Genomic DNA, 13,970 nt, shown 5'->3' on the forward strand with positions numbered 1-13,970 from the left:
CCTAAGCTGATCAAACTTGGGCAACTCAGCTTGTGCACAAATACCCTGTACTAATGGATCCCATAAAGAATGAAATCCATTAAGAGTCTATTAAATTTTAGGTATGTTCTATGCTAGAGCAATTTATTTCAATTTTAATAGTTAGCTCAATATCTTTTCCAGATTAGCAATCACATCAGCATTAAAGTAAACTGCAGATAGAACATAAATATAAATCACAGAAGACATAAGATGTGGCGCTAGCCAGGGACAAACCCCAATGTGGGGAAACCCTTGATCAATTCTTCTTATATGTTCTTTAATAGTTCAACAGAGAGAGAGAGATAGTATGTTTACAATAGAAGTCAACACTTTGACTTATCTAGATAAGAGCATAGATCATCTCTAAGAAGATGATACATGAGATCAGTTGAAGACATGCTGCTTCAACTGATTCTCCAAGGTGACTCCTTCACCTATCGTTGTGCTGCATTTTGTCATCATGCTGCACCTCACCGTGCTGCACCATGCTGCACCCATCATCACTATGCTGCATCTCATCATGCTTCATTAATCATGAGTGTACCCATCACTGTACTGCATTATGTTCTATTGCTGCACCATGTTGCCAAACTGACTTATGTGCTGGCTGCATCTTGCTTGCTTGTTGTCCCTAGCATGCTTGTTGTCCTTAGCATGCTTGCTGTTGCATGCTAGTTGTCCCTTGCATGCTAGCTGTAACATTGCATGCTTGGTGTATTTGCTGCTGAGTACCATACAACTGTTCCAATGTTAGTTAGTTGTCCCTTGGACGCTGCTCTCCTTCGGAGACAGATGCTCTCGTTGTTCACGCAATTCTCGGTAGTTCCGGCTGTTCCCGGCAGTTCTGGCAGTTCCCGGCAGTTCCGGCAATTCTGGTTGTTCCCGACAGTTTCGACAGTTCCGGTAGTTCCAGTAATTCTGGTTGTTCTCGGCAGTTCCGGCTTATGCCCTCTGCGTTAGCTTTCCCACCCGTTCCAGCAGTTCCAACAGTTTTGACAATTCTGGCTGTTCCCGACAGTTTCGCCAATTCCGGCAGTTCCGACTTCTGCCCTCTGCGTTAAATTTCCCAGCTGTCCCTGCAGTTTCGGCAGTTCTGGCAATTCCGGCTGTTCTCGGTAGTTCTGGCAATTCCGACAGTTCTCGGCAGTTTCAGCAATGCCGGCTATTCCCGACAGTCTCGGCAGTTCTGGCAGTTCCGACAATTCAGCAGTTCCGACTTTTCCCAGCAGTTTCGGCAGTTTTGGCTTTTGCCCTTTGGATTAGGGCAGTGTTATCCCTTAGGAGCTCTCCTCCTACCAAAACCCAAAGACAAGTAGAGAGGAAGGGATCCCAAGTGTGTTGAAATGACTTGAAGGCCACCTTTATTTATACTAAAACGTTGAGCACAAGTGGGGTTTATTTGTTTGCTGGTCGACTTTGACGAATTGTCCCATAACACAAATAAATTCATATCTCCATGAATACTTATAGGAATCGGATGATCTTTAGATCAATCCTACACCTCTCGATGAGAGGGATCCAAGAAAAATATTAGCTTCCATTAATAAGATGACCCACATGGAGTTTGGCCCTAGTTGCGAATTTTAACACTCCCTCTCAACTAGGGAGAACTCCATCCGCTGATCCATATGTCTTACTGTACTATCTCTGCCATCAGTGCCCTGCACTGCTCTGCTCTGCAGAGCTCTGCTTTTCTTTGCTCTTCTCTGCTCTGCTTTGCTGAACCATGAAGAAGAAGAATTGATGGAGAATGTCTTATACCATTCTCTACAAACCCGGAGTCAGTTTCATCTAAAGAGAGTGTGTCACATCACTCTTACTGGCTCGAAGTTAGTTTTATTGATCCCAGATCAATATCACAAGAGAGTGTCTCAAACCACTCATACTGATCCCAGATCAATGGAGGTCATCCTAGCATAGGGAGTATGGTAGATACATCGATGCGTCCATTGATAGTACTACTATGGTCCCTAACCCTATTTCCCTGCTCATTGATCAGATGAGAGGTACTTCCCATGAGTCCCAGACTGCATGGGTAGGATGCCTCGATAGGAGAACTAATCATCCTGCCCACAGGAGAATGAATCATCCTGCCCCACAGTTGCCATGGGAGAACTAATCATCCCGGCCCACAGGAGAACTAATCATCCTGTTTCACAGTTGCCACAGGAGAACTAATCATCTTGGCCCACAGGGGAACTAATCATCCTGTTCCACAGTTTCCACGGGAGAACTAATCATCCCGGCCCACAGGAGAACTAATCATCCTGTTCGACAGTTGCCACAGGAGAACTAATCATCCCGTCCCACAGGAGAACTAATCATCCTGTTCCACAGTTGCCACGGGAGAACTAATCATCCCGGCCCACAGGAGAACTAATCATCCTGTTCCACAGTTGCCACGGGAGAACTAATCATCCCGGCCCACAGGAGAACTAATCATCCTGTTCCACAGTTGCCACAGGAGAACTAATCATCCCGGCCCACAGGAGAACTAATCATCCTGTTCCACAGTTGCCACGGGAGAACTAATCATCCCGTTCCACAATTGGCACGGGAGAACTAATCATCTCGGCCCATAGGAGAACTAATCATCTCGTTCCACAGTCGCCACGGGGTATCACAGGGGAAGGTTGAACCTGTGATCTTGTACATAGCGCACCACCAGGGGAGGGTGAGTCGCCTTGTGGTCGTATGTTGCTCCAGTAAGTACCCTAGGCCCCCTAGAGCTCCCAGAGCTCAATGCATGCAACATGCAGGACCCTTATAAGAAGGTCTCTCAACGACTCCAAGTCATTCGGGAAAGTCACAGATTTGACCTTTCCGCGGGGCTTTGACAGAATGTCTGTGACCTATACATCAGTCTCAATGCGATGGAGCCTGCTCGCTCATCAACTTACCATATCCTAGATAACGCAGTATTTGATGTCTATCTGCTGGAGCAATCATCGAATACGGGATTCCTCAATAATCGAATCCCCCCACTGGTTGTCACAAAGAATCACAGTGGTATTCATCATGTGTACAAACAACTCACTTAAGAGCTTCTGCAACCATGCAGCTTCACGCGAGATCATACTCGTAGCTATGTATTCGGTCTCGGCGATGCTTATAGCAACCAACTTTTGTTTCCTGCTCATCCATGATATCGAAGCAGAATCCAAAGAGAACCAGCACTGAGAAGTGCTCTAGTGATCCTCCACACTGCCTGCCCAGTCAGCATTCGAATAATCATGCAGTTTCATATTTCTGGTAGTGTATCTCAATCCATGAGAGATTGTGCCTTGAAGATATCTCAGAAGATTCTTGGCACCAATCCATTGAGGCTCAACCAAATATGAGCTCACCATGCTAACTATAAAACATATATCTAGACGGAAGTTCACCAAGAACATCAACGCGAATGAGTTTATGAAACTCAGAGGCATTTCCCAAATCTGGTCTGGGATCATCACCATATAACTTCTGAAAGTTAAGATCCTTGAGGTAGTCACAGGCTTGCAGTTTATCATTCCACATTCGGAATCCAACTCCCTCTTACTTCTGCAAGTGAGAGGGTCTACACCTATTTGAAATAGGTTGTCCTGAGAAGGTGCTGGTATGAGAGGTCTATCATCCACAACCTTCAAACAATGGTTTGGATCGACTTCACTCTTAGTGAATCTCAGCTTCATCTGACAGCTATCAATCCTCTCATACTACGCCTGGGGAGTTTTGCTTCAAGCCATAGAGGGCTTTCTTCCACCTGTATACATGAGATTCCTGATCATGAATCTCAAACTCCTCGGGATGTTCCAAACCTGTGGACTTGCTGCATGAGGGGAATGGTCCCCTTATAATATTTTCCTTCGGTACATCTCAAACATGTACCTTCATGCTCTTCTTGAATTCAGGGATCCCTAACACCATTTGACTCACAGACCTCCGGTGCTATGTGTCAATGGACATGGTCCCCAGTGGACTTCCTGCAACTTGATACAACCCTAAACTCAAAAACATTTTTGAAAATTCTATTTTCAAACACGTACCTTTCCATCTATGAGTGCCACCCTGTAACCTTTGACTTCCATTGCCAAAATGGACACCAGGTTCTTCTTGCGATCAGGTACATAAAAGAGATTCTGTAAATGAATCGAGTTACCCTCATTCAATTGAGGGGTAACATTCCCTATACCCTTTCCGGGATAGGTGGCATCGGCTCCAAGTATAATCCCACGATTGTTTCCATCTCTACCAAATTAGAAAGTGCACCCTTCTATCCGATGAAGTGCCTTGAAGCACTACAATGAATAAGCCAGATTCCCAAAGAATCTAAAGGAGAGGGCCAATACAAGATAACGCTTTATCTTATCAAAAACAACATTTGATTCTTCATACCTGGGGTTCCTTGCTTTCTTTGAAGAGTCGGCCATTTCCTTGATGACCTGCTTTACCTGTCATTCCTTTGATCATTGAAGATGTCCCTGGAATGATTGTTATCTTCATCAAGAGATTTGTCTTTGCCATTCGGACACTCCTTCGCATAATGGCCGAACTTATTACAACCAAGGCATCTGCCTTTCCTTCCACCCTTAGATCCGGACTTCCCATTGAAGTGATCTTTAGGTAGGCCATTAGAAACTTCTGCTGCGCCATTATGATAATATTCTCTGCTTCGACTTCACCCTTGGTGAATTTGAAGAGGGATGAGGAATCCACTGATCCTTTTGTCCTTTCCCAACTGTCTTCGGTGATTGCTCTTTCACTCTTGCTTGGGCATTGTCTTCACCTCAGCTATGATACCATGTTAAATTTTAGGTATGTTCTATGCTAGAGCAATTTATTTCAATTTTCACAGTTAGCTCAATATCTTTTCCAGATTAGCAATCACATCAGCATTAAAGTAAACTGCAGAGAGAACATAAATATAAATCGGATAAGACAAGCCAAGACAAGAGGACACAAGATGTGGCGCTAGCCATGGACAAACCCCAATGTGGGGAAACCCTTGATCAATTCTTCTTATATGTTCTTCATTAGTTCGCCAGAGAGAGAGAGAGAGATAGTATGTTTATAACAGAAGTCAACACTTTGATTTATCTAGATAAGAGCATAGATCATCTCTAAGAAGATGATACATGAGATCAGTTGAAGACATGCTGTTTCAACTGATTCTCCAAGGTGATTCCTTCACCTATTGTTGTGCTGCATTTCGTCATCATGCTGCACCTCACCGTGCTGCACCATGCTGCACCCATCATCACTATGTTGCATCTCATCATGCTTCATTAATCATGATTGTACCCAACACTGTACTGCATTATGTTCCATTGCTGCACCATTTGCAATACTGACCTATGTGCTGGTTGCATCTTGTTTGCTTGTTGTCCCTAGCATGCTTGTTGTCCTTAGCATGCTTGCTGGTGCATGCTAGCTGTCCCTTGCATGCTAGCTGTAACATTGCATGCTTGGTGTATTTGCTGCTGAGTACCATACAACTGTCCCAATGTTAGTTAGTTGTCCCTTGGATGCTGCTCTCCTTCGGAGACAGATGCTCTGGTTGTTCACGCAGTTCCTGGCAGTTCCGGTAGTTCCGGGCAGTTCCGACAGTTCCGTCAGTTCCTGGCAACTCCAGCAATTCCGGCAATTCTCGCTGTTCCCGGCAGTTTCGACAGTTCCGGCAATTTTGGCTATTCCCGGCAGTTCCGGCTTATGCCCTATGCTTCAGCTTTTCCGCCTGTTCCGGTAGTTCCCCACAGTTCCAGCAGTTCCGGCAATTCCAGCTGTTCCCGACAGTTCCGACAATTCTAGCTTTTCCTGGCAGTTCCGACAGTTCCCAGCAATTTCGGCTTTTTCCCTCTGTGTCAGATTTCCCAGTTGTTCTGGCAGTTTTGGCAGTTCCGGCAATTTCGGTTGTTCCAGGCAGTTCCAACAATTCTGGCTATTCCCGGGTATGGCAATTCGGCAGTTCTGGCTTTTCCTGGCAGTTCCAGCTTTTGCCCTCTGGATTAGGGCAGCGTTATCCCTTAGGAGCTCTCCTCCTACTAAAACCGAAAGACACGTAGAGAGGAAGAGATCCCAAGTGTGTTGAAATGACTTGAAGGCCACCTCTATTTATACTAAAACATTGAGCACAATTGGGGTTTATTTGGTTGCTAGTCGACCTTGACGAATTGTCCCATAACACAAATAAATTCATATCTCCATGAATACTTATCGGAATCGGATGATCTTTAGATCAATCCTACACCTCTCGATGAGAGGGATCCAAGAAAAATATCAACTTCCATTAATAAGATGACCCACATGGAGTTTGGCCATAGTTGCCAATTTTAACAGTCACTGTAACAAGCTTTGCATCATCAATGGTATCCCCAATGGCCTTAAGTTGATCTCTCAATTATGAGACTCTCATGATATAAGTGGCAACTAAATCTGATCTGGACATCATGATACAACAAAGATGATGCCTTAAGGCTAATTTCCTGCTAATGTTCTTATTAACAATCCCACCATGGCATCAAACATTTCTTTAGCAGTCTTCAACTCAACTCAGTTGTGAGACTCTTGTGAGATAAGTGGCAACTGAATCTGATCTGGACATCATGATACAACAAAGCTGATGCCTCAAGGTTAATTTCCTACTAATGTTCTTACACTCAAACAATCCCACCAAGGCATCAAACATTTCTTTAGCAGTCTTCAACTCAACAACATGTGGAATCAAGTGGTCCTTGATGGAATCTATCAAGATCCTCTTATCCTTTGCTTCATTCTTCTTATGCTTGGATTTCTCCTTAGCATCTTGAGGTTCTGTGACACTTTCCTTCACATAGTTCTGAATATCATTTTCTTTCAAGACAAGGAGTATCTTGGTCTTCCAAGATATGAAATTTGTAGCACCATCCAGTCTGTCTCCTACCCTGAGACTGGGCACTATCTTGATAAGGGAACTGAAACCTGTACAAACTGCTTGAATACTGAAATCTGAGGCTGTTCAATGGCTGATCTTTCAGCAAAGCTCTGATTCCATGTTGAAATTCTATGTCAGGTGCAGTAGAATACAATTTTCTGCCTGATAATTACTTCCTAATGGTTTCCAAACGATATGTTTTATGTCACTGCTATCATTGAATAATTATACTCAGAAAATCTCAACAGTAAATGTAGCAGAAACAATAAAGATCATAGAAAGACAGCCATGCACATTATACACAAAATTTTCACATGGGAAACCCAACCTTGGGAGAACCCAACAATCTTTTTCTCGAGGATAAATTGTCTTTTCAGCAAGGTTTACAAATCAGAAATTTGCCTAGAAATCTGTGCCAATATACATGTCAAAATAGCGGTCAAACTTGATCAAACAGAATGAAGTCAACACTGGTCAAACAGTCAAACTTTGTGGTCAACTCACCCTGGTCAAACTTGGCCCTGTGGTTAAAGTCTGCAGTCAAACTGTGGCTGTTGAAACCCTCACATGTGCAGCCTTCCTGCAGTCAAACTCTCACACGCATGGCCTTTTCTGCAGTCAAAATTCAGTCAACTCTTCACAAGTGCAGCTGTGGTCAAAGCTGCTCAAACTTGGTCAAAATCAGCTTTACAGATCACACGTGCGGCTGTCCAAGAGATATAAATGATGATGAAAAGATAAAGATGATCTCCAGCAGCAGATTTCTCCTTGGCCGAATTTCTTCACTAGAAAAGATAAATGAGCTTGCTATGTTGATCATTTTCCTCTCACATGCTTGTATATTTATATAGAGCTCTATTGTTGAGTGGAGACCCATCAAGGAGGCTTCTCATCACAAAAAACCCCTTCACTAATTGAGCTTACATCACAACTCAGTGTTATACTAGAATTGTGTATCTCACTGTTGGGTGAAAAACCGCAATCATAACCTGCTCTATAAAAAATAGATCACTCCATTTCGGAGCACGATGTTTATGTCTAGAGGGATTTTGGTTTTGTAAGTACTTAATCTCCTCATCTAGGAGAGAGACCTGTTTTCCATTTTTATTCTTTTGTTTTGTTTTATAAATCTGATAAAAATAATCTTCACATTTGTTCATATGTGAATATCTTAGTCCTATTTCATATTCTTTTGTTGTGATAGCCAGGTGAGTTTCATAAGAATAAAACTTCAGGTGTTTATATTCATATTGGTTATTGTTGTAGTCATTGTATAATTTTTTCCTCTTCTTGTGGAAATCTAATTCAGGGGGTCAGGATTGAGGGTACTTATGCATCTTACTGAGGCACAAATATCTGTATCATTGTATACATAAATAGCTATCATCATGCTAATGTTTGTCATTTAATTGGAGACCAAGCAGGTTACATTGCCTTTTCTGTAAATGAAGCTTTATATATTTTTAGTCTTTTTGCAGCCCTATCATTCTGTCTCTAAAGTCTAAACATTAACTGAGAGAACCACGTTCAATTTTATCTTTATGACCTTTTCATTATTCAACCAAAATATTTATATGAAATTTGAAGTGCAGGATGGAAAGGAACCTCTTGTGGGTGCCACCTAATTCATAAGAATGTGAAATTTAGCCAGCTTGAACAATGGCCAATAATGTTGTGTCTCAGCAGTGGTTGACTTTATATTTTAATTCTTTTCCCACTTTATATATTATATATTTTTCGGCTGGCTAAACATTTTTTGGATGTAACCCTCGCATGGTAGGGAGATACCAAATCCTTATTTATTTGTTGAACATTATAAAATTATCTTATCTGATCTAAGAGATCAAGGATGTTCACTTTTTGTTTGCAATGTGCTGTTTTTGACAAGAAAACATAATTAATTTTTTTGTTTATATTTAACATAAGTCCCTTTGAGGGTCAAAATGTGTGTATTAGTGGTGCCTTGCATCTGGAGCAATTCTTATCTTGCAGGTGATTTTCATTTTTATGGGAGACAAATGACTTTCTTGATTTGGCTTACTGTGATTTTGTGCAGTTATCAGATACCTGCTTTAGTCACTAAGAAGACTGCCATAGTCATCAGCCCTCTGATAAGCCTCATGCAGGATCAGGTAAGTAGTATATATAATTCTTGGGAAGCTGCTTCTGTCTGTCATTTTAATTTCTTTGTTGTGGCTTTCTGCAAACAGGTAATGAGCCTACTGCAGCGAGGCATTAAAGCTCAATATTTGTCTAGTGCTCAAAAGAGTCGTACTGCAAGTTCAGATGCTGAGAAAGGGAAGTTTGACATTCTGTACATGACCCCAGAGAGGGCTTGCTCTAGTTCTGACAGGTTTGGGTTTTATAATGGCATTTTAATATGTGAGATTATGCTGATTATTTCTGAAATAGTTGTAACATCCATAATTCAATAGGCCTTGTCACATCTTGTTGTTTTGCACACAGCTATATGGCTTTCTAGGTTTGTGTTCTGTGAAGTACTGTTGGTTTCTGTGAAATTTGATTCACTTTTCAACTAATATTGTACCTCTATTGTATTTGGACCTGGAAAATATCTGTTTTTTGCTTCATTGCACTCGTATGAGAGCTTAAAATTTGGATTGTCTCTCATGCATTGTCTTTAAATCCTATCTTACCCAAGACATGAAGCAGCACCAAGCTTCTAAACTGTGCCAAGGCAATCATCTGTACAGGTCTTAGGTGTGGCTGAACATCAGGGTTTCCACAATGTGAATGATAGGTTTCCCTTAATAAAGACATCACAGATTTTCACTACTGAATAGCATATAAATAAATATGATTTTTGGGTGATCATAGTCCATGTCCTTGTATATGCTTATGTCTCATACTTATACAAAAACTTACTCTGGATTTGATTGTTTGTCATATTGGGAACGTTGATTGAGGGAATTAAGCAATGCCCAGCACTGGATTTCCTATGCAGATATGGTCACATGCTTAATGTGAATTCCCTTTCATTGCTATAATCCATGCAGTAGAAGCACAGATTCCTGGCAGACTAATCTATAGTTCTGTTATCACATGCAAATTCCTTTCCCGCAAACACAAAAAGGAGTCCGGATAACTCTAGGGTATGAGCCAATGTCACCTTGCTCAATTCCTCTCACCTTGGGTTGGTGCTTAAAGAGGCTTTCCTAAATGACTCAAAGTATAAGTATGGTTCTGGGTGGGTTAATTGGACCTCAAATGAGTGAGCTAAACTGATGAACTGATTCAGTAAATAAAAATTCTACAAGTGAAATGTTAGGACAGCAGGCTGGAATGCCTAAATATTGAGTGTAGATGATTAAAACACATTGTAAACTCATCAATAAGTGATATATCTTGCTGTTCCGTGCTTAAAAAGTGCAGATCAGCAAACGACTATACACAAAAATGGTGAGAAGACACTGTAAATGCAATATTCCAATTCTATAAGATGTCTAGATGAATGCAAATCGAAAAGCACTATTGGTTCTCTCAGAACCTGCTACAACAAGTGCAGATGAGCAAGCTATGCTTATTTTTACTAGGAAAACACTATAGAATGCAAGTTTTTGGCTTTGATAGTTTTTATGCATGCAAATCAAGAAAATGCTATAGTACCTTCCTATTTTTTGTAATGTTCCCTTCTGAGGGAAGCACACCTATCTTGCCAAAACTCTAGGTTTTTTGTTTATGAGTCATGTCAAACAGTTAATACACCAGTATTTCATCAACCCCTTTTAAGCAAATAAATAAAATGATTACAGCAGAGGCAATTCTTCAAGCAATTGCAATTTCTGTAGTGTTCCCTTCAGAGTTAATTCTACAAGCAACACTTATAAACAATGTTCAGCACACAGAGAAATAAGATCCTTGCTCAATAATATTCATGAAATGACACATTACATTTGCTGCTTGAACATCAAACCACCAGCTAATTTTTTTAAGAGAGGAACAAGTAATTACATGCAATTAGCTTGGCTGCAAGAATTCATCTTCATGGAAAAGAGAGAGAGATTACCATAACTTAATTGAGCTGCCTCGTATTCGGCCTTCTGCTGTTACTTTGTGCTCCAGGGAAATGACTTAGTCATTTAAATCCTCAATCTGCTGCTACAGGATATCCAAGTTTGCAAGATTCGGATCTGTTCCATGGTCCAGCAACTCCAGGGGTTTTGACTCCCATAAACTCATACTCCAGCTACTAGATTCGACCCTTCCTCAGTTTAATTGGTAAATTGGTCTGCCACGAATAGCAAACTTGACCTCAGCAAACAAACTCGTCCTCCAATGAATTCAGATCCTCTCAAGGAATAATCCGACCTCCAGGAATTAGGGCTCAGCATCTAATTTAATTCTGTCTTCAAAAATTGTCTTCAACACCTACACAAATCGAGCTAACTCACGCTTAAAATTCGACACCAGAGAATGAGAGAAGTGTTGAATGGTGTTGTCATTGATGTCAACGTCAGTTATTGAACGCTCTTAATATTTGTCTGGATTGCATCAGTTGGAAGCTCCAAAGGAAGAAGCCCTGGAAGACCCTAGAAGCCCTGCACTTGTTTGACTTTTTGAGGACGAAGATCAGTCAGGTTGCTCCTAAGATCACCATCATTGGATGCTCTTTGTTGACCCTGTTACCACTGAAATTAGCGGGGGTCCTGGGAGGGGATCTTAAAGAGAAACTAGTAGGTCAAGGGGCAACAAGGGAGTGATAGCCCATTGTCACCTTAGCTAAGGTTCCCTGCTCTTTATGAACTTTCACCGATGGGAGGAGTCTTGGTATGAGAGGAATCACAAGAAATGACAGATCAATGATAAGATATGGTGATTCCTAAAGCCTATTCACAAGAGAGGCTCAAATAATTAGCTTGCTTACTTTGAAAGCAAGGTGATTGGCTCTTTAAGAAGGGCTATGAGGATACCTAGACCTAGGGTTGGAGGATATGCCTTGGCAAGGGGCTTCCTAGGCTTAAGGATCCTTATAGATAAGAGGCTTCTATGTAATCCTTGCGAAATCAAAGTTACGAAGTTGCGGGACCACACAGAGCCAAGTGGACCCAAAACTAGGTCAAGGATATGGAGTTGATCAATCAATGAGGAGATTGACCTAATTAGGGTAGGGAATAGGATCAAAGGATTAATTTTCTTTTGAGATTTGAATGCAATGATCCCAATGGGGACACTAACCCAAGTCGAACTAGGGCAAGAATTGGTCTTATGGCTAGGGCTAGCTATATATCGGGATTCCACTGTTGGATTTGCTTTAAACTTGGAGGACCTCTAGACAAAACCCCAATTGAATAGTGGACCAAAAATTGAGGTGATTGGATGGCTAGAACGGATTTTGATTGACGCCCTAGGAGACCTGTTTGGGCTAGGCCTAGAAAGAGAAGGTGTGAAAAATAATCGTTTTATGTGACCACTAGTAGTTGGATTAAAGCCTTGCCTTTGGGAGAGATGGAGTCAAGGTGAATTTGAGATTTGGAGACAATTAACCCAATCAAGGAGGCCTATAGGAAACTTCGTATGGCAATTAGGGCATGAGAGCAGCTACCTAAGGACTTTATACTTCAATGTGCAATGTTAGATGACTTATCAAGGTATATTAAAAAAAAATAGCATCTAGGAACATTCACCCATTCACTCAGCTGGTTTAAGTTGGACTCGGCTGAACCGACCGGTCTGTTACCGAATTGACCAAGTCGGTGATTGGCTCGGGCGGTTCGGTAACAGATCGGCCATTGAACTGGTTTTTGTGCCGAGTCGGCCCGAGCAGGGGTTCGGCTTGACCGATTCCGATTTGGCTTGACCGAATTTTAAAACACTGGTTTAAACACATTTTCCACCCTCAAAGTGTGTCTAAATAGAAAGTTTAGGCGATTTGTCTAATTATGATTACTCATACCACTTATGACTTCTATAGACAACACATTTTACATCTTTTACATCAAATATTACATAAAAATCCCGTTTAGAAGGGGAAGTTTGACATTTAAAAATTGACCTCTAGACTCAACCAAATTCTGCTAAATTTCGGACATGATCTAGTATGATGATTTACATCGACTCTATACACTAGGACTCACTGAAGACTTCACCATTGATCCCCACCCTATCTTTGGGGTATGCTTGGGAAAAAAACTCTACCAATTACATGTGTTGAAAAATATAAATAATTAGCAGAGGAAAAAAAACTCCTTGGAGTGAAACTCTGATAAAACTTCTTAAGCTTACTTAGATGTTTTACATGGTTTTATAAACATACTAGAGTTATTGCTTAATTTTCTGAAGTGTAATTGCTTAATGATCTTGAATGTGTTACAGATATAATTGTATTATTGGAAGTAATTATTTGGCAGGAAATTGTGTTTATCTTAATTGTCTTTAAAACTCAACATAGTGAAGAAATTCACTAGTATAAGACTCATGCGATATGAGGGGTAACATATCCCATTGTTCAACATATTGCCCCTTTTTTTCGTAGGCTAACACCCACGGGCAATTTGAACCAGTGACCTATTGCAAGGAGTGCCTTAACAGTGTACCCATTTATCATCAATCCAAAGCCCTGTGGGCATTGTCTTGTTGAATTAACCCTAGCTCTTCTACTCTTTTCCATCCATTATGTTGTATATTTCCTCTTCCTCACTTTTCCAGATCAAATAAAATGGATGCCTTGTCTTCCAAGATTTTCTACCAATTGTTCATTTAATCTGAAAGAAGCATCACTCCCTACCCAAGGGTCAACTCGAACTCTTATCCTTATAATCACTCCTAACTTTCCAAGCCAACCAATTTCCCTCTAGTGTGAAGGGAAGGAGTGTAAAGCCTCAATATGTTTTTCGTGCATTACCATTTTCCACACCTTTGGAATTTTGATTAGTCTCCAAACATTCATTCCTGCAAGATTGGATATTTTTTGAACTCCATCCTACTAGATCTTTTGGCTTTGTTAGTGTTTTGCCAATTTACTGCTTATGTCCTTGTTGTGATTCCATATGAAGCTGAAGCATCTCTTTCTAATTTTCTATTATAATATAGGCTAATG

The 13,970-nt window shown here is 41.1% G+C and overlaps 1 protein-coding gene across 2 annotated transcripts in view; it reads left to right on the top strand.

Moving 5' to 3' along the window:
- The window catches only part of LOC149158996 (uncharacterized), a 427,796-nt gene that overhangs the window by 39,739 nt on the left and 374,087 nt on the right, over nt 1-13,970 (top strand). For both annotated transcript variants that reach the window (XM_089436389.1, XM_089436388.1), the window contains exons 3-4: nt 8,970-9,045; nt 9,124-9,266. In XM_089436389.1, coding sequence (XP_089292515.1) covers nt 8,970-9,045; nt 9,124-9,266 — 219 coding nt within the window. The remainder of the gene's footprint in view (nt 1-8,969; nt 9,046-9,123; nt 9,267-13,970) is intronic.

This window comes from Pinus tabuliformis, chromosome 5_2, assembly GCF_031772625.1.
Source record: "Pinus tabuliformis cultivar Carrire ecotype Pingquan chromosome 5_2, CPIR1, whole genome shotgun sequence".
Lineage (NCBI taxonomy): Eukaryota > Viridiplantae > Streptophyta > Pinopsida > Pinales > Pinaceae > Pinus > Pinus tabuliformis.